Below are 26753 nucleotides of genomic sequence, written 5' to 3' on the forward strand. Positions count from 1 at the left end.
GGTTTAATTGAAAGCACTTTTTAATTTGATTACTAATGGCCCTGTGTTATGATATCAGTGCCCTGAAGGAGGAAACGGCTTCTCCAGAAGGAAAAGAGCTTCCCTGTGCCTTGGGGAGCTTCAGGCTTCCTGTGGCTTCAGCACCAATGGGAGGCAAGGGAAAAGCAGCCAAGAACATTTTTCCCATGCCCAAAACCCAATAATTTATAAATTATTTTTCCTGCACATTGAAAGGAACTTGGGACTTTTGGTGGAACAGCAGTTTATAAATAATTTGGCCATGAGATCTAAAGGAACTTGGGATTTTGGGGATAATATTTTATAAATAATTTGGCCTGAAAAATCTAAAGGAACTTGGGATTTTGAGAACAACATTTTATAAATCATTTGGCCATAAGATCTAAAGGAACTTGGGATTTTGGGGACAACATTTTATAACTCATTTTGCTTGAAAATCTAAAGGAACTTGCACATGGTGGAAAAGTGAAAAGGAGTGGGGCATGTGTAAGGTCATGAAATCATGGAATGATTTGCATTGGAAAGGGCCTTTAAAAGTCATCTGGTCAGTGAGCAGGGACATCCTCAAGGAGAGCAGTTTGCTTCCATCGCCAACCAAACTGGCCTGGAATATTTCCAGGAATGTGGCATCAGCCACATTTTTCTCTGGAAAATGTCCTTCAAGGATGAGGCAGCGAATGGAAGGGAAAGGAGCTCCCTGTGTGCAATGGGATCATATCACCCTGCTGCACTCAGACCTCCCCCAGCCCATCCCTGCAGGATTTGGGATCTTGTAGGTACATATTATAATATTGGCTTTTCACAAATATTAAAGTGGATTTTATATGTGTATTGTTAAATAACTTTGTTATAAAGATACAGATTTTGTTTCTGTTGTTCATGAAGCTCAGTGCAATAGCTGCTATCAGTGTGCTGTGTTAAAATGCCTGCTGGGATGGGATAACACCCAATGCACACAGGATGAGCACACCTGGACACCAGCAGCACGCACCGGCTGAAAACATTGAGAACCAAGGCCCAGAGCTGCAGGGGATGAGAATGGTCTCAAACCACAGCCAAGGAATTCACATGCTCTAAAAAGGCAGATCCGAGGAGGAGCCAGGCTAAACAGTTCTTGGAATATGGAAACTAGTTTGGGGAACAGTTTACTATGCATAATTGTTTATGAATTTGTAACAGGATGCACCCAGCCATAATCTTTGCTTTATTGTCTTTGTCTCCTATTCTACTTTATTAAACTTTTAAACTTTCTTTTACTTACTTTAGTTTTAACTTTAAAACTTTTAAAACTTTCAAACGTTAAACTTTGTAAATTTTCACAGGACAGTGAAGGTGTTTTCCACAGGACATCAGGCCGTGTTTGGCTGTGCAGGAGGGGTTACCCTGGATCTGGGATATTCAGGACTTGCCTTTGAGGGTGAGGTTTTGCCATCCTTTGTTTCCCAGACCAGCCACACCGAGCTGAGGATTCTCCTCTGCCAGCTCCATCCCGCTGCCCTGGGCAATCCATTAATGATGCTAATTAGGACATCAGAACCCAGTGACTAATTGACTTCTGGGCTGGCTTTTGTTGTTTTAAGGGGATGGGAGAAGGGAGGAAGAAGGATTGTTAATTAGTTTAGTTCTGCTTTATCTGAATCACAAAATTCCTCACAGAAACTGTTCTGGGCCTGACAATGATCTTGGCCCTGGAGCACTGGGAGGAAAATTCGTTTAGTTTTTGTTCTTTATGGCTAGTTCTGATGTTGGGCTCCTTGAGGGGGATTTTCCTGGGTGAGGGGTGATCCAGAGTTTAGCTGGGATTGGGGTTTTAATGAGCAATAACCAAGGAAATCTGGAGATTGCTCCTTGATTGATGGAGGGGATGGATGGGCAGAGAAAGTGGGAAAAATGCAGAGCAAAACATGGATAGAATGGTCTTCTCTCTGTAAAGGACCACAGGGAAGAAGATCTGCTGTGTCTGCACTCCTGAAACAAGGAACTGCAGGATTTAGGGAGGATCCAATCCCCCAGGTCCTGCCTGGAGGTGCCTTGAAGGAACAAAGCTCAGGATCAGCCCGAGAATTGGGATTGCAACCCCTGCCCCAGGAATGGCCCTGCCTGGCTCAGCCTCCCCAGAAAAGGCTGGAAATTGTTTTCTTTCCCCAAAAAATGAGTTTTATGGAAGTTGATGGGCTCAAAATGGGCTGAGTGCTGGAGGCAAAGATCCAGCCAGGAATTTTTCCCATTTCCTGCAAAATCAGGGAAAAGGCTTCAGCTGCAGGATGGCAACAGTGAAAACCTCAAATGTGGGCACTTCCATGGTGCCACGGCAACAACTAAAATGAAATCCATCTTCCAGATCCTGAGGATGTTAAATTTTTACTTTTAGGGCATTTAAAGAATAAATAAACAAGCACATAAGGAAATTACCCATGGGAGCTCATTTCCATGATGGGCAAAGGGTTTATAGCTGGAAATAAAAGAAAATTAATCAATGATTAACCTTATCAGTTGGGGATGAATGATTGAAGGGAGAGGAAAATGGAAGAGGAGAAAAACAATGTGAAGGATGGGAAAAAAGCTGAGAGCCAGAACATGCAGAGACAACTCCTACTGTCTGCAGGGGTTTTTCTGCTCCCATTTTAAATATATTTAAGATGGAAATTGATTCCATATGTGGAAAAGGATTCTTTGGGTGGCAGCAGGGGTGACTTGCTGCTCTGGGAGAGGGGTTCAGGAGGCACATGCATATCTGAACCTGTTCTAATTTATCAAGAGAAGTGGCTCAGGGTCTCCCTAAGGTGCACTTGGAATAATCCCACAAATGATCACAACAGGATCTGCTCCTGTTGAGACACAAATGTGAAACATCTGCAATTTATGTGGAAAGATAGACAGGAACTCATCCCAAGAAGTTCAGGGGCTGGAGGGGTTATCCTGGATCTGGGATATTCAGGATTTGCCTGCCAGGAGATTTGGCCATCAGGAGCTGCCTGCAGCCCTTGACTCAGGGCCCGACTCATCCCCGCATCTCCAGGAGTGAAAGAAATTATTTTTATTGTAAAAGAGGCTCTGTTTGGAGAGAAGGGTCTGCCTTTCTCTCTGAACCCATTTCTTCCCTTTCACAGAGATAAGAGGATGTGACATGAGATGATTCCCTCCTGCTAATGAGCCTTCGGGGAGGTGCTGTTGTCAGGCAACCTCCTCAGCACTCACACAAAGGACAACACTGGCTTCCCAAATTTCCAGCAAACTTTTAATATTCCCCCAAATCCAAAACACATCTGCTCTGGTGACGCTTCTGAATGGGCCAAGTTGCCCCGAAAAGCTTTTCTCACGTAGTCTCAAGTATAAATATTTTGATACAAAAAATAAAACCCCATAAAGAAACCCCTAAACCCCATAAACCTCCCCCAAGGCCTCCGTGGGGATCCATGGCCAGGTTCAGCTGCAGGGACAGGCAGCCTGAGGTGCTCCCAGCCCACATTGCCAGGGAATCCTGGAGCAGCAGAGTCTGCAGGGTCTGTGCTGAGCCTGGGAGGTGCTCCAAGGTGTTGGAGGTGCTCCGAAGTCTGGGAGGTGCTCTGAGGTCTGGGGTGAGCCTGGTTGGGCACAAGGACCAAGGCTTTGATCCCAGGGCAGCTCCAGCATCATTCCCGGGGTGGGGGATGGATTGGAGATCCAGCTGAGGGTGTGGGGACACAGCAGGGCACATCTGGCTGGTGGCAGAGCCAAAGAGGGTCCCTGAGCCTCATCAGGGTCACCCAAAACAGGGCACATCTCCAGTCAGATGTGCTCAGAGCCACAGACCTGGCACAATGTCAGGGTCACCCAGAGCAGGGCACATCTGGCTGGTGTCACTTAGGGCCACAGAAGGTCCCCTGCATGTCATCCAGAGCAGGGGACATCTCCTGCCTGGTGTCACTCAGGGTCACAGACCTGGCACAATGTCAGGGTCACCCAGAGCAGGGGATGTCTCCTGGCTGGTGGCAGAGCCACAGAACGTCCCTGAGCCTGGGCAGGGTCACCCAGAGCAGGGCACATCTGGCTGGTGTCACTTAGGGCCACAGAAAGTCCCCTGCATGTCACCCAGAGCAGGGGACATCTCCTGCCTGGTGTCACTCAGAGCCACAGAGGGTTCCTGAGCCTGGTCAGGGTCACCCAGGGGAGGGCACATCTCGTGCCTCATGGCACTCAGAGCCACAGATCTGGCACAATGTCAGGGTCACCCAGAGCAGGGGACGTCTCCTGGCTGGTGGCACTCAGGGCCACAGACCCAGCACAATGTCAGGGTCACCCAGAGCAGGGGACGTCTCCTGGCTGGTGGCACTCAGGGCCACAGAAGGTCTCTGCATGTCACCCAGAGCAGGCTCAGCCCAGGCACTGGGGCACTGCCACCATTCCCTGCTGGAAAAGCTTTTCCCATTCCAGTTCCAGAGCTCAGGAGGAGCCCAGGCAGGAGCAGCCTGGCCCAGCCTGCCAGCAGAGCACGCTCAGATCAGGACTAAACCTCACCTTAATCACTGACAGTCACCAGGAGCTCAGCCTTGGCCTTTACACCCAGCAGCTGAGGGTGACTCTGAGTCACTCTGACTTTTAAATTAAATTATTTCATGCATAGGAACAAAAGCTGCAGCAGAGGATTCACAGAACTCATCATCAAGTACTCAGTAACACACTGTATATATATTAAGCTTTAAATAAAAAATCTTTCAAGGTTTTTTTTCTTTGAATATATGCACTCTATAGGATGCAGCAAACTCGAGCCTGGTCTAACTCTCAGTCACACCCTGTGCTCTGCCCTTTATACAAAGTCTGCTCTACTGTAATAATTCTTCCTTTTCAACAAATGCAGGTAGCCTAGACCTTAATAAAAGCTGCCCAGAGCCCTGGGGCTGAGCTGCCCTCCCTGAAATATGGAGCAGTTCTGGTTCTGTTACTTTGGGAAGGAGGTGAAAAACTGCTGGAGTGGGGATTTAGATGATCTTGTTCTCCAGGGCTTCGATTCTTTTGGCCACAGCTTCCAGTGAGGAGGAATTAAGGAGGAAAAGCAGTAATTTTTCTGGGAATGTTGGGAGGGAGACTTTTTATGTGGGCAGAGAGTGATGGACCAAGCTTTTAACTAAAAGAGGAGAGATTTAGATGGGATTTTGGGAAAGAATTATTCCCTGGCAGGGTGGGCAGGGGCTGGGCTGGAATTGCCAGAGCAGCTGTGGCTGCCCCTGGAGCCCTGGCAGTGCCCAAGGCCAGGCTGGACATTGGGGCTGGCAGCACCTGGCACAGTGGCAGGTGGCCCTGCCCTGCAATCAGCTGCCATTGAAGATCCCTTCCCACCCAAACCACTCTGGCATTCACATTCCTCAATCGAGGATGGAAACCAGCACCAACACCCATTGCAGCAAATGGAGAAAGGAAAGGAAAGAATGATTTCCTGGCTGGTTGCAGGTGCCCCCAGTGGCATTTGCCACAGGGGGTTTGTAGGCTGGCAAGGCCTGGTTAGAGAGGTTTGGGCTGTGCCAGGGTGGCCAGAGCAGCTGTGGCTGCCCCTGGAGCCCTGGCAGTGCCCAAGGCCAGGCTGGAGCACCTGGCACAGTGGTGTCCCTGCCATGGCAGGGGTGGGATGGGAGGAATTTTAAGGCCCCTTGCATCCAAACCACTCAATGATTCCCCAGTCCCAGGCTGGGCAAGGATGGGAGCAGCAGCAGAGGGGATCTGTGCCCATCCCCTCTGGTTTCCCAGAGCTCTCAGGCTGGTGGGGCTCCCTGTGCTCACACATCCTCCCACTGCCCGGGCTCACTCCCAGAGGAGGAGGGAAAGGAGGGGCTGACAGAGCCCCTGACCCTGAGAAGAGCAGCAAGAGCTTTTCCTGGCATGCCAGAGCAATTTTCTGCTCTTCTCACCAATTCCTGTTCATGGTGTGCCTGGAGAGCCGCCCACCAGGTGGGAGCTGTGACTTCCCGTGGCCTCTGCACCACACAGGTCACAAATCTCACCCAGATCTCACTCCTGGGAGGAGGAACAGAGCTGTGCCACAGCAGGGCCCAGAAATGTGTGAAGAAATCAGAATGTTCCTTTTAAAATTAGATCCTCTGCTGATCCTCAGTGATGAGACATCTCCCCTGCCCTTGTGAGCCACCCCGAGGCTCCATGAATTCTGTTTCTCAAAAGTTTTAATCCTACTCACAATTTTTTGGTGGATTTTTCTCTCTTTCTGCCACTTAGTGAAAGGCCCAGCATGGCAGGACTCAGTCCCACCCGGTGGGTTCTGATGGGATCCAACTCCTCTGGCTGGAGATGCTTCCAGGGAACAATCCCATCAGGATTTATCTCCCAACACTGAGTTTGGCCAGCTGGGAGAACCTGGGGTGGGTGGATGTCACAGACATCTTTTCATTAAAAATCCTTCTTTGGGATTTTTTTCCTTCTGAGAAGGTGAGGGGCCTCAGGAACAAAATGTAAACAATGATTGTCTGCTGCTGTGGAATGCAACAGGTGCATCTGTGACTGGTCTCATGTGGATGTTTGGAATTAATGGCCAATCACAGCTGGTTCTCTCTCTGTCCAAGCTACAAACCTTTGTTATCATTCTTTTCTATTCTTAGCCAGCCTTCTGATGAGAACTTTTTCTTCTATTCTTTTAGTATTGTTTGAATGTAATATATATATCATAAAATAATAAATCAAGCCTTCTGTAACATAGAGTCAGATCTATGTCTCTTCCCTCATCCTAAGACCCCTGTGACCACCGTCACAGGGGGATGTGTCCCTCTGGATTCTCCATACCACCCTCCTACAGTCTGAGGTGCTCTGATGTCCCTCTGTCCCTGCAGTCCATGAAGAATTTGTGTTGGATGTTTGCTCTGAAGGAACCCCCTGCCTCCCATCCCAGCTGCCTCAGGACCCATCTCCCCACAATCCCAGAATCCCAGAGCTTGGAAAACCTGGAAAAGCCCTCCAGGGCCATCAAATCCAACTTTCAACCATCCCCTACCTTGTCACCAGCCCAGAGCTCTGAGTGCCAGATTTCACCCCCAGGTGCCTCATTCCCACCTTCCTGAGCCCCAACCCAGCTCCCTCCCCCAGGACAGACCTTCCCCATGGTCCCTCTGCATTCCCAGCCCACCCAGTCCTGGCCACTCTTCCAAAGGATATGTTTCTGCTGCAAGGAATTGATGAGCTCTTCTACTTTGGTCTGGAACTTGACGATGGATTTGCACTCACACGGATCTTCCTCTGTGGGTCAGAACAGCAAGAGGATGAGTGGCACAAAAAAATGGATTTAATAAAAATCCCTGAGCTCAGTGAAACAGCACAATTCTTATTTTCTATGTCAGAAATGGGAAGAAAATCAAAGTATAATTAATTCTAATTATCTGATTGATCTCTTCTGGCTTTAACCTCAGATGAACAGAGAATGTCACATTTTTCTGTTATTCCAGCCATGGAAGTCTTTCCTGGGTTTCCATCTCTCTGGAAACCCTTTGAGCTCTGCTCCTGATGCTTCAAGTTTGCCCTAAAATTGACCAAATAAAACCAACGTCTGTCTCCCCAACAAGATCCAATAAAAACTGGAGGCACTGCTGCCATCAAGACTGGTTTGAGCTTTGCTTCAGTAACTCCACTCCTTGAGGGGGTGGAACCACAAGCGTTAATCACTTTGCTAATTTATGTCACTAATTTACATCTGTTCTTCAAGGAAAATTAACTCAGACTGGAACAGGAGAAAGGGAAAGAAAGGGAGGGGGTACAAGGCCATTCTGAGCTGAGCAAAGGAGGAGTAAATAAAAGACAGAATTTTTAAAGGAAATTAATCACTTACACCAAAACTCAACAGGTTTAAACCAGCCAGGTGTAACCTAAAGCTGGAGATTAACAGAAGATTTTAAGGCAGCTGCTGAGAAATACAAGCTGGCACTGGGAATGAAAATAAATGAAAATATTTCCTTGCCTTCCTTTTTTTTAATACTTAAATGTAAACATATCTATCCAAATTAATATTTTACAAACAAACAGTTTTTCTGAAATTTACTTTTTTTTTTTTTTTTGAAGGCTGAAGCTTAAATGTATTTGAATGATTTTAAAGTACAATTTGTTGGGGGTTTCATATAGATCCCATCCTTTGTTCTTGGATTGATCCTAATTTTTTAATGAGACTTGTCAAAGAGTCTCTGCCTTGCAATCCTGGCTCTGCAGACATGGGGATTATCCCTCTCCAGCTTCTCCAGGAGAAAAGGAAATCCCATCTTAAGGAACCTGGAGACAAATTCATCATTTCTGAAGAAAAAGAAGGGTAGAAAGGTGGAGGAGAAAGGAAGGAGTTGGAGATTTGGGAGAGGCTGAGGTGTGGGGGTTGCTTTGCCTCAGGTAACCACCCAAAATATCGATGTCTCCTGATGCTCCCGTGTGTTCTGCCAGCTCCACACACTGGGAACGGGAGATTTTTATCACAACCACCTAAAAGGGCATTCTCATCCCTCTACCCCAGGCTGCAAATACTGTGATTGAACCCCTCCATCCCTAATCCCCCTCCCACCAGCACAGACCTTCAACTGCAGCTTCTCCAGGGGCATTTCCACCCCTCCTGTCCAGCCTTGAACACTGACTGAACCCCTCCATCCCCCTGTGACAGATGAGCAATGCCATGGTTGACTCTCACAATTAAAAGGCAAATATCCTGTATATGTGTCAGGAGCAGTTTTATAGATTTATAGTTGTGTTTCACCCCCTTGTGTTGTTCTCAGGGTGCCCTGGGTTTGGGACATTTGGGAGGGTCACTCATTCCCATGGCAGCAGCTGCCCCCAATCCAGGTGTCAGGCAGTGATCTCCACCCCTGGGCAGGGCAGGAGGAGTCCATGGACAGAACTTTGCGGGGACCAAAGGGTTAAAAGGTGAAACATCCATGGTGTGGGTGAGCACATGGTGGGAACATCCTCTGTTCCTGGTAATTTTAATTAATGTAATGTTTTCTCTATTCAGTCTGCTGTTGTGTTTTTGATAAGGTTTTAATAAACCTTTTACATTTTAGGAAGTGAGCATCATTTTTCACACCACTCCTCTCTTACCAAGGGTCCTTATCAAGGATCTGCAGCTTCTCCAAGGCCATTTCCATCCCTGCACTCCCACCTTGACTGAACCCCTCCATCCCCAATGCCTCTCACCAGCACAGATCTCCATCTGCAGCTTCTCCAAGGCTATTTTCATCCCTCTGCTCCATCCCAATCCCCTCTCAGCAACACAGACTGAAGACCTGCAGCTTCTCCAAGGGCATTTTCACCTCTCCACTCTAGCCTTCAAACACTGGGACAAAGCTGCTCCATCCCAGTCCCCTCTCACCACACAGATCTTCACCTGGTGGGTTCTGGAGGGGCATTTCCCCCTCTGCTCCACCCTTCAGGTGCTGTGGCTGAACCCCAGCCCCCTCTCACCAACACAGATCTTCATCTGCAGCTTCTTCCCGATCTTGCTGATGGTCCTGAAGTCAGCAGTGTAGAAATAATGCTCAGCCACGGGTTCTGAGGCGATCTCCCTCAGCTCATCCTCCACAGCGTTGCCCACTCCCACAGCAAACATCCGAAATCCTGCCAGGAACGGGATCCTGTGAGCACCACGGGGCTGGCACGGGGCCACCCTGCCAGGCTGGGCACCCCTGAGCCCCCAGCCCCACACAGCTCCAGATCCTCACTGAGAATTGCCCCATGTGAGAGTCTGTCTGAATTTTCCCTCATCTACCTCACAAATCTCATTTGAGGACCACTGAAGAGAAGACCCCCCTGTCTTCTCTGTAGGAGAAAGTCACATGCCACAAGGCCCTGAGACCTGAAAGCACAGTGCTAAATTATTGTTTTCACAACTGTTGTTTGCTGTATGCTACACTGAGCCCAATGAGAAGAACAGGGCACCGTGCCCTTTTTGCAACAACAGCCTTGGGAGCTGTCCCACCTCTCAGCCTGGCTGGACTTCTCCTGAGTTTCAGGTGGTCTCCCACAGAAGATCCTCACCTGTTTTACAACCACCGTGACAGACAGACTGAGATGTAAGGAGCCTCTCCATCAAGGACTGAGACATGGAATCCCCATGTGAAAAGGACCCTCTGCTCCTTGCAAGGACTGGGACTGAAACCCCCCGCCCAGGGCAGGTGTGTGGGGGAGGCAAGCTGACTGAAGCGAGATGTTTGCCTGCAGGTTGTGACCACTGGACCACGAATACAATGGCTCTCGTTTACTGCCGAGACCATGGACTACCTGTTACATCTATTCCTTATTGTATCTGTTCCCCCCCCACACACACACAATTTCCAATAGAATTATCATAATAAAAACCTCTGAGTTAGCTAGAGATTTTGAGATCTCCCTGACAAAACAGGCGGATCCTTGACTGGACTGGACCAAAGGACTTCATCTCTATTGGTAGCTATATCCCCCTCTTTCTCTCTCTCTTTTCTCTCTCTTTCTCTATCTTTTCTCTCCCTTAATCCCTCTATCACATTTTGCTGTGGTCATTCAATAAAGGTGCATTTGTTTTGATTATTACTGCACCTTTATTATTATACCCTGTGCCATGTTGGTTTTTTGCACCCTGAGATCAAATCCATGAACCATCACAAAACCCGTCCATGAGGACAGATTGTGACACCCCCTCCACCCCCACTATTCCAGACTCCTTTCAGCCAGGTCAAACAGGGCAAAAATAATGTTACAGGCAGAAATTTTATTAAAATTTGACAGACTATGGGCATGGTGGCCTTAAGAACAAGGTTTTGGAGATGCTCCTTTCAGCCAGGTCAACCAGGGGCCAAAATATTTTTGCAGGCAGAGTTTAAGTAGAATTTCCCCGCCAATGACAACAAGAGCAAGGTTTTGGAGATGCAAGAAAGGGCAGGTGATGGTAACACCATCCCACTGATATGGAAGTGATAATGTAGCAAAAGGGACCTGTGGGAGTTTCCAGAACAGCTCAGCCGCTGTTAATCATCCCTGTTAACGAGCCCCTGAGTGGCAAAGTCCCCCTGCAGTGGAGCAGAACTGAGCTGAGTCTCTGTCCAAAATTGACCCCACTGGGAGTTCACAACTTGTCCTGCTCTGTCAGGAAACTGATCTGCATTAAACTTGTTTCTATTGAACTGAAATGCAATTTTCCCATTTTGGGTGGAATTAATTAGCCCTGATTTGGAATACTTGTTTCTGCTTGTCCATGCCCAGGCACAGGAAATGTTTCCCTGCTCCCCTTTGTGCCTTTCTTTGTCTGGATATATCCAATATGTGTTGTTTTTCCGAGGCTCAGCTCACTGAACAATTTTGCAGTCTCATTTTAAGCACTTGTTTATCCCACAGCAATAACTCATGGACAGATAAGAGATTTCCTTGCAGGGACAAGAGAGGAGAGAGAGACAAGGCACAAAGTTTTATCACCAGGGAGGAATAAATTCTATAAATACACTTTATAAGAACCTTTTGTTTTATAAGAGCTGAACAGCCCCATAAGATGTCAGAGTGCTTTGTAAACATTGGTTTTTCACGAGCTCCCTGACCTTTCTGGTTATGTGCTGGCCCCGAGTCCCATCTAGTGGTGGAGAGCGAAGTTAAAAGGAAGGGAAGGATTCAGCAATTCCTGGGTAAATTCCCAGGGGCTGGATGCATTTAACACGGGGTGTCAGAGCCTGGGAATGTGCTCAGAGGGTCAGCAGAGGGGCAGCTCTTGAGGCATTAATATTTCATGGGGCTCAGGCTCAGGAATCCATCAGTGTGTGGCCACTGAGTGTTTTTCCTACAACAGCAGCTGAGGAAAAATCCTTATTAATGTGCCTGAGGTTCCTCCTTAACCCGTGTCTGGGCTTTGTTTATTGTTTTATTGCTTTTTCTCTGCCTTTTCCAGGCCTTGAGGCTGATGCAACTGAGCCACACTTGGCCCTATAAATCCTGGGCTTGGTTGTCTTTGCTTTGGGGTTCATTGTGTGCCTCTGGTGCTGGGCTGGGCTTCCTGACCAGCCCCAGACAAATCCCAGAGTGGGTAAGGGCTGGGTTAAGAGGGGCCTTAAAGCTCCTCTTGCTCCACCATCTTCCACCATCTCAGATTGTTCCAAGCCCTGTCCAGCCCTAGTGGTGCTGAAACCTCCAAATTCCCCCTGCAGCTTCCTTCCACATATGTGTGGAGCAATTAGACCTGGGTGCATCCCATTGCAGGGGGTGCAACTCCACCCTGTCCATCCCATTCCACAGGGTAAAACTCCATCTTGTCCATCCCATTCCAAGGGGGTGCAACTCCACCCTGTTCATCCCATTCCACTGGGCAAAACTCCATCCTGTCCATCCCATCCCAAGGGGGTGGAACTCCATCCTGTCCATCCCATTCCAGGGCAGGGGAAATCCATCCTGTCCATTCCATTCCAGGGTTAAAACTCCACCCTGTCCATCCTATCCCAAGGGGATGGAATTCCATCCTGTCCATCTCATTCCACGGATTGGAATTTCACTCTGTCCATCCCATGCCATCCCATGCCATCCCATGCCATCCCATCCCATCCCATCCCATCCCATCCCATCCCATCCCAAGGGATGGAACTCCCCCCTGTCCATCCCATCCCAACTCCACCCTGTCCATCCCAAACTCCACCCTGACCAGCAGAAACTCCTCCAAAGACACAGAGGGGAACTAAAACCAGCTCTTAGCAAACCAAGGTGCACCTGACACCGAGACTGAGGTGTTCCAGGTTCTCTGTGAGCAAGGCTAGTTAGGGAACATCTCCCCAGAATTACTCAGTATAACCTGTGTGTATCCCAAGAGACAGATCCAGGGAAAAAGTCCTGCCTGGGCCAAGGGAGAAAGAAGCCCCAGAATGTTCAGGAGCCCTACCTGAGTCCTTGGCTTTCTTGGCAGCATCTGAGATATAATCCTGTGAGCGCCCATCAGTGAAGACAATCCCCACCTTGGGGACGCCGGGCCGGGCTCCGTTGATGACAGAGAAGGAGCTGTCAACGAGGTACTTGAGAGCCTGGCCTGTCATGGTGCCCTTCTCCATGTAGGACATTTTCTTCACGGCTGCTTTGATGTCCTTTTTGCTCTTGAACTGGCCCAGGGGGAACTCCTGCCGGACGGAGCTGGAGTACTGCACCAGCCCCACCTGCGCCTGCTTGTCCGACACCTCCAGAGAATCCACGATCTGGTTGATGAATTTCTTCACCAGCTCGAAGTTCTCAGGCCTCACACTCTTGGAGCCATCGATGAGGAACACAAGATCCAGCGCAGACCCCAAGCCACCATTGCAAGCTGAGGGAAAAGATGAGAAGAAGGCAGAACAAAACAGCAGCAAAGGCCTCAATAAATGATGTAGGAAAATAGAACCCTAATGCCATTTATTGCTGAGGTTAATCAATGAAAACCCAACAAGAGAGCACAGCAATGTTTTGAAAGTGATTCTGGCTTGTAAGAGAAGGGTTTCCCTTTCTGCCTTCCCTGAGCAGAAGATCCCAGTGCTGTCACCACCGTCCCCTCAGGGAGCCATCACGTACCAGTGCAGGTCTTGCCGTCGCTGTTGAGGCTGAAGCCGTCCCTGCAGGCACACCTGTAGGCCCCTGGGGTGCTGACACACACCTGCTCACAGTCGTGGTCCCCCGTGGCACACAGGTCAGACACCACTGCAAGGAGAGGAGAGGGTGGCTTCAAGCAGGGGCCTCCCCACCCACACCCTGCTCTGCACAGCCCCACATTGGCCCCATAACTAAATCTGCTTTGCAATGGGACACAGCTCATCGAGCCTGGACAGTGCTGAGGCAGAGTCTGAGGCTGGAAATGGGGCTGTGTGTTCTGTCCCCACCTGTCAGAGCTGGGGCAGTTCTCTGCTGTTCTTGGGGCAGTTCTCTTGATCTCTCCCACAGCCAATCCTCCCTCCAGGAGATCTCTGCTCTCCATGGCCACTGAGTGTCCCTGCAGGGCTGATCCAATTCCAGCATCCCATGGGGAGATGCTGCGCCCAGGGCAGGAGCCAAGCATTCCTGCCTGGATCCAATCTGAGCCTGGCACAGCACAGCAGCCTTTGCCCCCTGCATTGCCAGAGGAGCAGCTTTCTGCTGCCCTGCATGGCCAGAGGGAGCCCAGGCCCATCTGCAGCAGCCCTGGAGCTGCAGAGGAAAACTCCCCCCTTGTGCAGGATCCCTGCTGCAGCAGAGCCACAGCTGGCACTGCAGGAGGGCTGAGCCCCCATGGCATGGGGCTGTGCCACCAGCCTGAGCCACAGCGCGCCAGGGCCTGCTTGCGCTCTGGCACTGCTTTGTTTTGTATTACTGCATTTTTATTTTATTTCATTTTTATTTTTTTTTTTTTCCCTTATAAAGAACTGTTATTCCTATTCCTATATCTTTGCCTGAGAGCCCCTTAATTTCAAAATTACAGTAATTCAGAGGGAGGGGGTTTGCATTTTCCATTTCAGGGAAGGTTCCTGCCTTCCTCAGCAGACACCTGGCTGTTCAAACCAAGACAGGCACAAAGACAAGGAAGAAATTCCCACAAGTCTCCCTGCTCCAAGGCACAGCCAGGACTGGAAATCCTCCCTGAGGGCAAACCCAGCTGGGTGTGGGGCAAATTGCAGCACTCCTCACTCTGCAAAGCTCCTGGGTGAGGTTTGGGTCCCAGCTGCCCCCCAGGCTGGCCAGTGCCCAATTTTTGCAGCTCTGCAGTACAATCCTGAGCAGAGAGCTCAGCTGCCCTTCCTGGACAGCATTCATGTGTGAACACACCTGGGATTCACCTCAGAGCTCTCTCTGCATGTGCAGCTCTCAGATCCCTGCTCTCCAAACCCTCCTGCCCTGGCTGTGGCTCCTGGGATGCTGAGCAAGCAGCAGCTGAGTGGCAGCACCGGGAGCTGGGGGGTGACAGCGCTGTCACACTGAGGATGGCAAACAAACTCCAGAGCAAACAGGGCTGGAGTGGCAAATTCAGCTACAAATGCCAGGGAAAATGTGCAGAAATCCAGGCACTGGGTTGTAGTGAACGAATGGGAGGTGGAGCTGAGTCTTTCTGAGCTCAGGTTTGTTATTTTGAGCCATTTGTGTTCTGCTCTACTCATCTTTTGTACAGTTTTTGGCCTTTCCACTTCCCGTGGCTGTGCCAGCACTGGTAGATTGTTCCAGCCCAGATCATTGGGAATTTCTGTGCCGCCTGGAGCTGCCTGTGGTTCAGTGCTCTGGGTAATCTCACCACAGGCTGGAGCACCAAGGGTTTCCCGTGTCCCCATGAGTTTGCTGGGCACTGTGGGAAGCACTTTTCCCTGCTGTCAGTCCCACAGACCGTGTGCTGTGCCCAAGCAGGGGGTCTGGGTCCATCCCTGGCATGGTTTAGGGCAGCTGCACATGCAGAGCAGGGTAACAGAGACTTGGACATTCCCCCAGGGCTGCCCTCTGCTCCCTGCATCAGCCCTGAGTGCTTCCCTCACCTCCCAGGGCTGTCCCATGGGAAGAGCTTTGCCATCTGCACAGGGAGGCACAGGAAGGATTTTCCCCACAGCTTCAAACCACGAGGTGAGGTGGTTCAAACCAGGAGGCACTGCTGCTGCCTCTTGATCCCAGGGCAGGCAATACAAACTCCACAAATACCCATGGCCTGGATTCCACTCCTCAAATTCTGTCTCTCTCCCTCCCTTTGTCTGAGATGTTTGCTCCCTCTGCCATGAGCTGCTGCTGCAGTGACACCTGAAAATGCCTGACCCATTCTGTGCTATCACCTGAGGATAATCCAAGGCTCACTCTGTAGCTGAAATTTCCCTCCTTTCCACAGAGGAGCCAAATTTCCATGACAAAAAGCTGCTCCCCTTCATCACTTTCAGCCTTGGAGCTGGACCAGGAGATTTTACACGTGTCAGAAACTGGGAGATCTCCAGGCCCAGCCGTGTGTGTTTGGAGTTCCAGGTGGATCACACCTTTCAGGAAGTGTTGCCACACATTTTTCATTCCAGGGAAAGGCCCCTGGGCCTCTCCTGCTGACAGAAAATGGGGATTTATGGCCCATTCCTGCTGCCTTGGGGCACATTTGGAAGAAATAAAATATTCCCAGTCCTTCAGCAGCTCCTGTAGGAGCAAAGCTGCATTTGTAGGACGGTGTTTGTAGGGTGTTGTTAGGAGGATGCGGTTTTGTAGGACACTGTTTTTGTAGGATGGAGTTTGGAGGATTGGGTTTGGAGGATGATGGTTTTAGAGGATGGTGGTTTTATAGGATGCTATTTGTAGGATGCTGTTTGTGGTGTGGTGTTTGTAGGGTGCTGTTTGGAGGATACTGTTTTTATAGGATGCTCAGGCTCCTTTGATGTGCTGTGCAGACAGGAATTAGATCCTGCTCCAGCCAGGAGACATTCCTGCCCCACAAGGCTTCCAACCCCAAAAGCAGCTTTAGGCAAAGGCAGCTCAGCCTCTGCCAGGAGCTGGGACCATCCGAGCTGAACTGGGAATTCTGGAGGAAATGCTGGCAGGGGGAATGCAAAAGAAATTCTCTCCACTGCCCCAAAAGGGGTGTGATTTCAGTGTGCTAAAACCCTCTTTTCCAGGTTGTTTTCCAGTGCCTCCAGGAGTGTGCGGATTGTGTTTACAAACTCTCCAGTGCCAGTGAAATCTGGAGATTTCTTCAACCAAAACCTGAAATCCTCTGAACAAAGCCCTGCAGTTCTGGAAAGGCAACTTCAAAGAGCCCCTGATTCCCACAGGGCTCTGAACCTGCAGGGCTTGGAGCAAGGAAACAGAGGGATGAAGGGTGGTCACAGGTATAACTTCCATGGGAAAGGCTGGAGCAGGACTTTGGAAAAGGGTCTGGAGGGACAGGAGGCAGGGAATGGCTGCCAGTGCCAGAGGGCAGGGCTGGATGGGATCTTGGCAATTGGGAATTGTTCCCTGGCAGGGTGGGCAGGGGCTGGGCTGGAATTGCCAGAGCAGCTGTGGCTGCCCCTGGAGCCCTGGCAGTGCCCAAGGCCAGGCTGGGCATTGGGGCTGGCAGCACCTGGCACAGTGGCAGGTGGCCCTGCCCTGCAATCAGCTGCCATTGAAGATCCCTTCCCACCCAAACCACTCTGGCATTCACATTCCTCAATCAAGGATGGAAACCAGCACCAAAACCCATTGCAGCAAATGGAGAAAGGAAAGGAAAGAATGATTTCCTGGCTGGTTCCAGGTGCCCCCAGTGCCATTTGCCACAGGGGGTTTGTAGCCTGGCAAGGCCTGGTTAGAGAGGTTTGGGCTGTGCCAGGGTGCCCAGAGCAGCTGTGGCTGCCCCTGGAGCCCTGGCAGTACCCAAGGCCAGGCTGGAGCACCTGGCACAGTGGGAGGTGTCCCTGCCATGGCTGGGGTGGGATGAGCTTTCCAATCCTTTCCCACCCAAACCATTCCAGGATTCTCTGCAGAGCTTTAAGGCCCTTCCCACCCAAACCATTCCCAGTTCCTGGCTGGCAGACCCACAGCTCCGGGCTGGGCACAGCAGCACTCACCACAGAAAGCCTCCTGGAACTTGTGGGTCAGTTTCTCAATTACACTGTAGCTCTCCACGTAGTCCACGTGCTCATCCAGGGGCTCGCTGGCCATCTGCCTCAGTGTGCCCATGTCCACCCTGCCCACGCCGATGGCAAAGATCTCGATGCCCGCGGCCCTGGCCCGGGCGGACACGTCCTGCACCCCGTCCTGGGGCCGCCCGTCAGTCACCACGATGGCCACCTGCAGGGGAGGGATGGGATGGGATGTGATGGGATGGGATGGGATGGGATGGGATGGGATGGGATGGGATGGGATGGCCTGCCTGGGCACTGGGATCCTTGTTTGTGTTCCTGGAATGCTGATGGGACAGGCCGGGGTAGGAGGGAAGGGTTTGCATTTCTAAAATTAAGGGAAAAGGGAATCCCACCAGCTTTTACCATTCTTTGGAGATCACACAAAATGTTTTTTTGAGGTGGGATTAGTTTCTTTCCAAGTTGGAAAAGTTAAACTGCCAAAGTTTAATGGCTTCACCAAGGAACAACTGCCAAGGATTAATGACTTCACCAAGGGATAATGCCAGAGATTGATGGTTTCACCAAGGGATAATGCCAGGGATTGATGGTTTCACCAAGGGACAATTGCCACGGATCGAATGGCTTCACCAAGGGACAACTGCCAGGGATCAGTGGTTTCACCAAGGGATAATGCCAAGGATTGATGGTTTCACCAATGAACAATTGCCATGGATTGAATGGTTTCACCAAGGGACAACTGGTGCATCCTCCTCTAAGGAAACTAAATTAAAATTTTTGTTGTTCATGGCCAAACTTGAGCTCAAGCCAAACTAAAGATCTTCAGGACACATTGGGCAAACCCAGCTGAGTGTGGGGCTTCACAGCATCTCAGGAAATGCCATAGAAACATGAGATGAAGGGTTCATCCCATTTATAGGTGGAGGAGCTGATGGATTGAACTGGAACCATCTCCATGGCGAGAGAGGGAAGAGGCCTGAGGTCACACTGTGTGTCAGAGCCTGCCAGGATTTGTGATTCTCTGTTCCAAATAAACCGCAGGGATTAAATCTCACCCCTACTAGCCCCAGCATTAAAGTGGCAGCTGGTTTAAGTGGGAACTGGATTTCAGCTTGGATTTAATGGTGTCCTGAACCAGCTAAAAGCCTCTCAGAGTCCTGCTCCTGGTTTGTCCCTTTTCCTCTTTATTTTTCTTCTGAAAGAGACTTTGTCACAAGACCTGAATTCTTGCTCTTTGCCAATTCTTCTGCCCCTGCCACTTTTCCTTACAACCAATTTATTGTGACACCACTGCCGACTCCAAAGGAGTGGCTTGGGCTGGAATGCAGAATGGGGAAAGAGCTTTCCCTCTGTAAAAACCAGGAGAAACAGGAAAAATGTGGAGCTTTGCAATCTAATTTCAGCTGTTTATCTGCACTTCCTAAGGGCTGCACAATTAAAAATTCCCAGGAGCATCCTAATTCTGCAACTGGTGCTTCCACAGGGAAAAAATAAACAAATTCAAGCCTTGCTATCTTAGCATGGCAAAAAAAATAAGGCAAATCAGCCCCTGTGGCAGGTGTGGAGGAATGGATGTGCCCAAGGAGCTCCGGGGTTTTCCTGGGGTGGGATTGGATCCGTGCGTGCAGTGGAGCCTTTTGCCAGGAGAGAGAGCCCTCGGCTCAGCCTCAGCTCCAGCCGGGCTTCTCTGCCCGAGCAGCGCCAGCAGCACCGCCCAGGGCTCAGGGGAGAGGGGGAGAGAGCCCAGAGCACGGCTGGCAGGAGCAGGGAGCCAACAAATCAGGGATCAGAGGCGTTATCACATCAGGGAATGAGAGGAGTCATCAAATCAGGGATCAGAGGCGTTATCAAATCAGGGAATGAGGAGATAACAAATCAGGGATCAGAGTAGTCATCAAATCAGAGATCGGAGGAGATATCAAATTAAGGATCAGAGGCATTATCAAATCAGGGATTGGAGGGGTTATCAAATTGGGGAATGAGAGGAGTCATCAAATCAGAGGACTCATCAAATCAGGGAATGAGGAGTGATCAAATCAGGAATCAGAGGAGTCATCAAATCAAGGATCAGAGGCGTTATCAAATCAGGGAATGAGGACTTATCAAATAAGGATCAGAGGAGATATCACATCAGGGAATGAGAAGATATCAAATCAGGGATCAGAGGAGATATCACACCAGGGAATGAGAGGAGTCGTCAAATCAGGGATCAGAGGAGCCATCAAATCAGGGAATGAGAAGTCATCAAATCAGGGAATGAGGAGTTATCAAATCAGGGAATGAGAGGAGATATCAAATCAGGGATCAGAGTGGTTATCAAATCAGGGATCAGAGGAGTCATCAAATCAGGGAAGGAGAGGAGTCACCATATCAGGGAATGAGAGGAGTCATCAAATCAGGGATCAGAGGCATTATCACATCAGGGATCAGAGGAGATACATCAGGGAATGAGGAGATATCAAATCAGGGAATGAGAGGAGTCATCAAATCAGAGGACTCATCAAATCAGGGAATGAGGAGTGATCAAATCAGGAATCAGAGGAGTCATCAAATCAAGGATCAGAGGTGTTATCAAATCAGGGAATGGGGAGTTGTCAAATCAGGGAACAGAGGAGTTATCAAATCAGGGATCAGAGATGTTATCAAATCAGGGAGCAGAGGTATTATCAAATCAGTGACCAAACCCTGCCAGCAGGTCCTGTCAGCAGCCGTGTGTCCTCCTGCAATTCTCTTCCTAAATCAAGAAATTCTCCAGATTTTATCAGCTCCTCTCCATCTTCAGCTAAGCCTGAGTCCAGCTAAACCCAAGCTCCGACAAGCCTGAGCCCAAATAAACCCAGACGGGGTGGGGCTGCAGAGTCCACACGTGGATGTGATGGGGAAGATCCTCATAATGCCTCTGTGTGGAAATCTGCCAGAAAGGACTCAAAATTCACATTGCTTTCTGCTCTGCTGTTGGAGAAAACAAAACTTCTGCATACAGAGTCGGGACTGGGAATTAATCAGAGAACCCATGAGGAAAATGAATGCAACAGTGAGAGGAAGCCAGGGCACCTGTCTGTGACAGCCTGACAGAAAGAGTGTAAAATGTCTCTTAATATCACATTTGGTTAACCCAATCATCAGTAATTCCTGGGGTTTTTTTTCCTAGGATTCCTACCTTTCCCTGCATCCAGCCTGAGTCAATGTGAAAAAATGTCCATTTTTACTATTATTATTTTCAAACCTACATCCAAATTATTTGCAGTCTGAGTATCTCTGTAATTCCCTGCCATTGAAAAAGCTGAGTCCTGGTGCGTGCCTGGTTTGGGAAAGGCTTGGAGGGAAGGAGCAGCCTCTGGATCCTGGGGAGGCTGGCACTGCTCAGCCATGTGAGGGGAATCATGAAAAGGTGAAGCTTCTGCTGCCTCCAACAGCTGGATTTTGCCCTGATCCTCAGTTTTACCCGGGGAAAACTCAGAAATTTTGCTTTTCAAGGTCAAACCTTTTGCTCGTTTAACCAGCAGCTTTCCCTGTGAATTCCTGACATTCTGGATCCCTCATCCTTCTGTCAGACAGAAATCCCACGTGGTCTGATGCAATTTATTCCTGGTTTTCTCAGACACCCGAGCATTTCTGAGCATTCCTGAGCATTCCCAGCTATCCCCAGCCCGGGCTGGCATTTCCCAGCTAATGAGGGAGTGATGGCTCATTATGCCCTAGGAACGTGATGTTCCAGCAGGCTCCAAGGAGAATCGGGCAGGAAGCTGCATAAAGACCTGGATTTGCTCAGCAATTTGCCAATTTACTTGTTGTTCTTCCCTAAAAAATAAGGTGGAGGTAATTGGGCTTCCTGCCGGTTTTGAGGAAGGTGGGAGCAGGTTTTTCTCGGAGCTCCTCCAGAAACAAATTGTGCTTTTCCCTGCCCCGGGGTGACATTTGCTGCACAAAGCAAGAGCAAAGCACCGTGTGATGTTTGGGGATGTTGACAAGCAGATTTGCACGAGGATTTGTTGGATTTCTGCTGTGGGAAGGAGCAAGGACCGTGTCCGGTGTTTCTGGAAGCTTCACCTCCCTAAATCCCTGTATGACCTGTTCCTCCTCCCAGGCAGGGGATGGGGTCACACTGAGCAGAAGGGAAAAGCTGGCTGGAGTGAAAAAGTGAAAAAATAACCAGGGAACCAAGAACACAAAGGCTCGTGGAGTTTTCCACCTTGCAGACATTGAAAAGCCACCCGGGCATGGTCCTGGGCAGCCCCAGTGGAGCTCAGGGTCAGCTCCAGAGACCCTTCCCAACCTCCTTCTGTGATTCTGCCTCATGGATCAGCTCCAGAGTGGAAGGAAAGAGGGAAACAAGGAGTGATTTCCTTTTTTTCCCTTTTTTTAATGCCTCAGATAAATCATTCCAAAGCTCACTGCTCCAGCTCTCAAGGAAAGGTTTCAGGGAGACCCTGGAAATCCAGGAGAGTTTGTTCCACACAACCAGAGGTGACAGGGAACAGCAGGGCTTGGGGGAACTGTCTGGCAGCAGGAAAAGAGTGCACGAGGAGAGGGATGTTGAATGGTGTGGAAGAAATTCCAGAGATGAGGACCCAGCACTTTCATGGACAGCTCAGTGGAAATGTCTCTCCAATCTGCAGGAGCAGCCAATGCTGTGTGCAATTGTCAGACTGCATTTAGAACAAAAACTGAGACAAAGACTGACTGTGTTATAATGAGTTTTGTATTTTCTTTCACTAAGCCCCAAAGATGAGCTTCAAGAAGAATTAAGATGTTTGAACCTCCCAGAGATTTTTCAAGAACTGAGATTTGAAGCTCCTAGAAGTTTTCAAGAATTTAGAAGTTTGAACTTCCCAGAGGATTCCAAGCAGAATTGAGAGGTTTGAACCTCACAGAGGTTTCAAAAAAGAGTTGAGAGGCTTGAACTTCCCAAAGGCTTTCAAGAATTGAGAGGTTTCAACCTCCCAGAGGTTTGCAAGAATTAAGAGGTCTGAACCTCCCAGATATTTTCAAGAAGGGTTGAGATGTTTGAACCTCCCAGAGGTCTTCAAGAATTGAGAGGTTTGAACCTCAGGTGTCATACACAACCAAAACCCAAAAAAACCACCTTTCTGCTTTTCCCAACCACTCCACGAGGAGTCCCAAGCGAGGAGCTGGAGGACCCAGCCCCATTTTACCTTTTTGAAGTTGGGTGCACTGCCCCTGGCGCCCTCGGCGGCGCTGAAGGTGCGGCTGATGGCAAACTGGATGGCCAGGCCGGTCATGGTGCCTGTGGAGAGGGGCTGGATCCTGCGCACGGCCTGCAGCAGCGCCGCCTTGCTCTGGGGGCCCTGCAGGGACAGCTCGCTGCGCACGGCGCTGGCGTAGTTGATGATGCCCACGCGGGTGGCGTTGGGGCCCACGTCCAGCGCCTCGATCACGCGCGACACGAACACCTTGATCTTCTCAAACTCGTGCGGCCGAACGCTGCGAGAGCTGTCGATGATGAACACCAGGTCCGTGGGCTTGGTCCTGCACAGGGTGCCTGGGGACAGCAGGGACAGAGGGGAAATCAAAGGAAAAGAAGGAAAAGTGTCAAAGGAAAAGTGTCCCAAGAAGGAGAGATTGGTGCTGATAAAGCAGCCCTGGGTGGAGAGGAGCGGCAGGTTTTGGTCCTTTCTCTGTTTTACAGCTTTAACTGAATATTTTAAATGTTCTTAACGCTTTTCTAGGGAAGCACCTTTAGGAAAGTAGAGTTCATGGGGGGTGACACGGGCTTGTGATGGGGAGGGTGTCCCTTGTCACCCCAGGACAAGTGTGTCCCTTGTATCTGAGGAAATACCATCCCCCTAGGGCAGCACAAAGAGAAGGAGGGAGGGATAAATGTGTGGAATGTCAGCACAAAGAGAGAGAAGGAGGGAAACAAAGAGGGAGGGAACAAGCTGTGGTATGATGGGAGGAAAGGAAGGAAGGATTCCAGGAAGGATTCCAGGAAGGATTCCAGGATTCCAGGATTCCAGGAAGGATTCCAGGAAGGATTCCAGGAAGGAAGGATTCCAGGAAGGAAGGAAGGATTCCAGGAAGGATTCCAGGAAGGAAGGGAGGAAGGGAAGGGAAGGGAAGGGAAGGGAAGGGAAGGGAAGGGAAGGGAAGGGAAGGGAAGGGAAGGGAAGGGAAGGGAAGGGAAGGGAAGGGAAGGATAAAACTGTGGGCTGAAACCTGAGCTGCATTTCTGCATCCAAAAAAGGCTGGAAAGGAATTACTGCACCTCAGACCTGGATAACCAATCCCCATGAGTATCAGTCAGTTGGAATGGGGCCAGAACCAGGCACAAGACTCAGCAATCAGCTGGGATTGGGAACAACATTCCCAGGTTAAGGGTTAACATTCCCAGCACAGCGGGAGCCAGAGCCCTGTTCCCCAGTGATGGCACCAATAAGAAACCCCAGTAACAGCACAGAGCTGGTTCACATCTGTCAGGGGGAAACAACAGAGAAATCTGGAACCCATAATTGATAATTAATAATAGATAATTAATCTCTACAGCCCCATAAATACCCACAGTGAAAAGGAGAGGCTATCAGGAGGCATCAGCAATGCAACAAACTGAATAAATTGTTATTATTATTATTATTTTAATTTCTCGCTTTCGTGCCATTTTCCATCTTCATTTTCAGCTGTGGCAAGACATAAAAAAAAAGCCTGGTGTTTTTTTTATGATTTCCTGAATGAATGGCCCCATTTCCCCCAGCAGATCTATGGCATCCTGTTCTTTTTAATTTTTTTCTTCTCATTTAGCCTGTCTCTGTCAAGTGCTCTGTTAATATTTGATTTCTGCAGGGCCCAGGGAGTTCCTGTCATAAAGGAGATTTCTGCGGACAGATTTTTAAATGGGAGCTTTTGGGCCAACAAATCTGCTCCAAATGATGGCATAAATATTACAGCTGGTCCTCAGTGTGAGATCTAATGGGGCTTTCAGTCTTTGAGGCAGATAAAAATAAATACTCAGTGATGGATCTGTAAATGAAATAATCAGGTTTGTTTCCTGAGAGACATCAAGGCTGAATCTGCTCCAGAAAGGTCTGGGAGGGTGGGAGCAGAGCAGGCAGTGGTCACTTTGTCAGGAGCTCTAATTCCCACAACAATCCAATCTAACATTTTCCCATATGGATGAATTTCATTTTCCCCCCATAATTCATTGCAGAGGAAGGAAAACTCCCAGGAAGATCCATCTGCAGCACTGGAATCCCTGTTCCAGGGGGGGCCAGTTTACAGGTGAGAAATGAAGGTCCAGGGAAAGGCTCAGTTAATTCCTCCAGAAATAAAACACAAGTCCCCCTTTGTGCTGATGAATCATCCCTGGATTTAGTGACAAACCAAGCAGCAAAAGTTATTTTATTTCCCTAAGAACAGCTGGAGCCAATAGAAATTTTGAAGTCTATCTATTTTATTTATTTCTGCTCTGTGATTTGGCCCTAAATAACATTTTCAAGCTCTTTTTATGAGAGTGGAGTTTATTTCAGAGAAGGGAAGAGTAAAGGAGGGATATCAGGTGGGAGAATTTTGGGATTTCAGCCTCAGTCAGGGTCTGCAGGACAGGCCCATTCTCTCCAGGGGGTGACAGTCACTTGCTCTGATTGGCACCTTGACTCAGCATAGTTTAGTTCAAACTGGAATTAAACCAGAAATAAAATCTTAGTCTGTATTTACAAATATCCACACTAGGAATCATTCAGGAAAAGCTGAATTAATGCCCTGACTTAGCAGAAAATTCCTCTCAGGGCATCTTTGCCATATCCATTAAAGCACTGGGAGAATAGCACAGTAACCCAGGAGTAAAAGGGGTTTATTTTAGAGAGTTGACTGCTCACAGCAGGGCTCAGCTCAGTCACTGCTCTGTTTCTCTTTGCACAGCAAATAGAACCCTCCTTTCCCAAATTCCTGTGGAGAAAAGGCTCAGTTTATCTGCAATCCCCCCTCCCTCAGCCCCAGGTGCCTCTGCAGTCACTGTCACACCTGCACAGCTCAGGCTGCCCATGGCTGTGGCTGAGCCACCGTCATCACACTCTCCAAACATTTTGAATTCCCTCAAGTCTGTCCTTGCAGCTGAGTTTGCCTCTCCTGCAGTGATTTCTGGAGAAATCCAGGAATCCCTGGGCTGACTAGAGCCCCGGGAAGAGCAGAGATGCTCCTGAGGACCAGACCCTCCCTTCCCTGCATATCCAGCCCTATTCTGGGTGTCCAGTCCTTCCATGCATGTCCATCCCTTCCCTGGGTGTCCATCCCTGCCCCAGGTGTCCATCCCTGCCCCAGGTGTCCATCTCTGTCCCAGGTGTCCATCCCTATTCCTGCCCTAAGTGTCCAGCCCTGTCCCAGGTGTCCATCCCTTCCCTGAGTGTCCATCCCTGTCCTGGGTGTCCATCCCTTCCCTGCATGTCCATCCCTTCCCTGAGTGTCCATCCTTGCCCCAGGTGTCCATCCTTTCCCTGGGTGTCCATACCTTCCCTGCATGTCCAGCCCTGTCCTGGGTGTCCATCCCTGTCCTGAGTGTCCATCCCTTCCCCGGGTGTCCATCCTTGCCCCAAGTGTCCATCCCTTCCCCGGGTGTCCATCCTTGCCCCGGGTGTCCATCCTTGCCCCAAGTGTCCATCCCTTCCCCGGGTGTCCATCCTTGCCCCAAGTGTCCATCCCTGCCCTGGGTGTCCATCCCTTCTCTGGGTGTCCATCCCTTGCTGGCGCGAATTCCAGGCTGGGTTTGGAGCCCGTGCAAGCTGCAGAGCAGGCAGCTCTCCTGCTCCTGGCTGCCCACCTGGGAAGCCAAACAGAGCAGGATTCGCTCAAGGATCGGATGAAGGAAATCTAGGGAAAGTCCCGCTTCCAGCAACCCGACCCAGCCCTCCTGCTTGGGAGGTGTCCCCCGCACCAGCTCCTGCTCCAGCCCCTGTGAAGCTGGAGACGGGAGGGAAGGCAGAGCCCTTGTCCCACCTGGGCCTCCTCCAGCCCCAAGGGGTGACCCGGGGCCACTGGAGCTGTCCCCACGGGAGCCGCCCGTGCTGTCCCCACAGGAGCCATCCCAGCCCCAGGTCCCGCTGCCTTGGGGACACACCGGACACAGCTCCTGCCCTTCCCTGGCTGTTGCTGGGCTTTCCCTCCCCTTCCCCGTCCCCAGCACAGGTCGGAGGCACAGTGGGACCCCCAGATCCCCCAGCCCCCCAGCCCCGGTCCCCACTCACCGCGGGGCTGCGGCGGGGCCCCGCAGGCGGCCGGGCTGTGCAGGAGCAGCAGCAGCGAGAGCAGCAGGGCACAGCAAATCCTGGCCAT

At 50.0% G+C, this 26753-nt stretch overlaps 1 protein-coding gene across 1 annotated transcript; it reads right to left on the reverse strand.

Moving 5' to 3' along the window:
* Positions 1 to 4976: 4976 nt before the first annotated feature.
* On the reverse strand, positions 4977 to 26753 carry MATN1 (matrilin 1). Its single transcript, XM_054292452.1, has 8 exons — positions 26666 to 26753; positions 22631 to 22977; positions 17460 to 17682; positions 13507 to 13632; positions 12851 to 13264; positions 9427 to 9579; positions 7153 to 7233; positions 4977 to 5026 (listed from the first exon to the last, which is right to left on the reverse strand). The coding sequence occupies exons 1-8, from the start codon at positions 26751 to 26753 to the stop codon at positions 4977 to 4979; spliced, it is 1482 nt and encodes a 493-aa protein (XP_054148427.1).

Source organism: Melozone crissalis, unplaced genomic scaffold (genome assembly GCF_028551555.1).
Source record: "Melozone crissalis strain CALT ecotype California unplaced genomic scaffold, PUWL_Pcris_2 ptg000111l_1, whole genome shotgun sequence".
In the NCBI taxonomy this organism is placed as follows: Eukaryota; Metazoa; Chordata; class Aves; order Passeriformes; family Passerellidae; genus Melozone; species Melozone crissalis.

What these genes read in the sequence shown, in the direction of transcription:
- MATN1 (XM_054292452.1), bottom strand. Translation starts at nt 26,753, where the DNA reads ATGGCCAGGATTTGCTGTGCCCTGCTGCTCTCGCTGCTGCTGCTCCTG. An exon ending in CAAGAAAGCCAAGGACTCAG is followed by an intron (nt 9,580 to 12,850) that starts GTAGGGCTCCTG and finishes CGTTCCTGGCAG; the next exon opens with GATTTCGGATGTTTGCTGTG. An exon ending in GCAGATGAAGATCTGTGTTG is followed by an intron (nt 7,234 to 9,426) that starts GTGAGAGGGGGC and finishes TCTGACCCACAG; the next exon opens with AGGAAGATCCGTGTGAGTGC.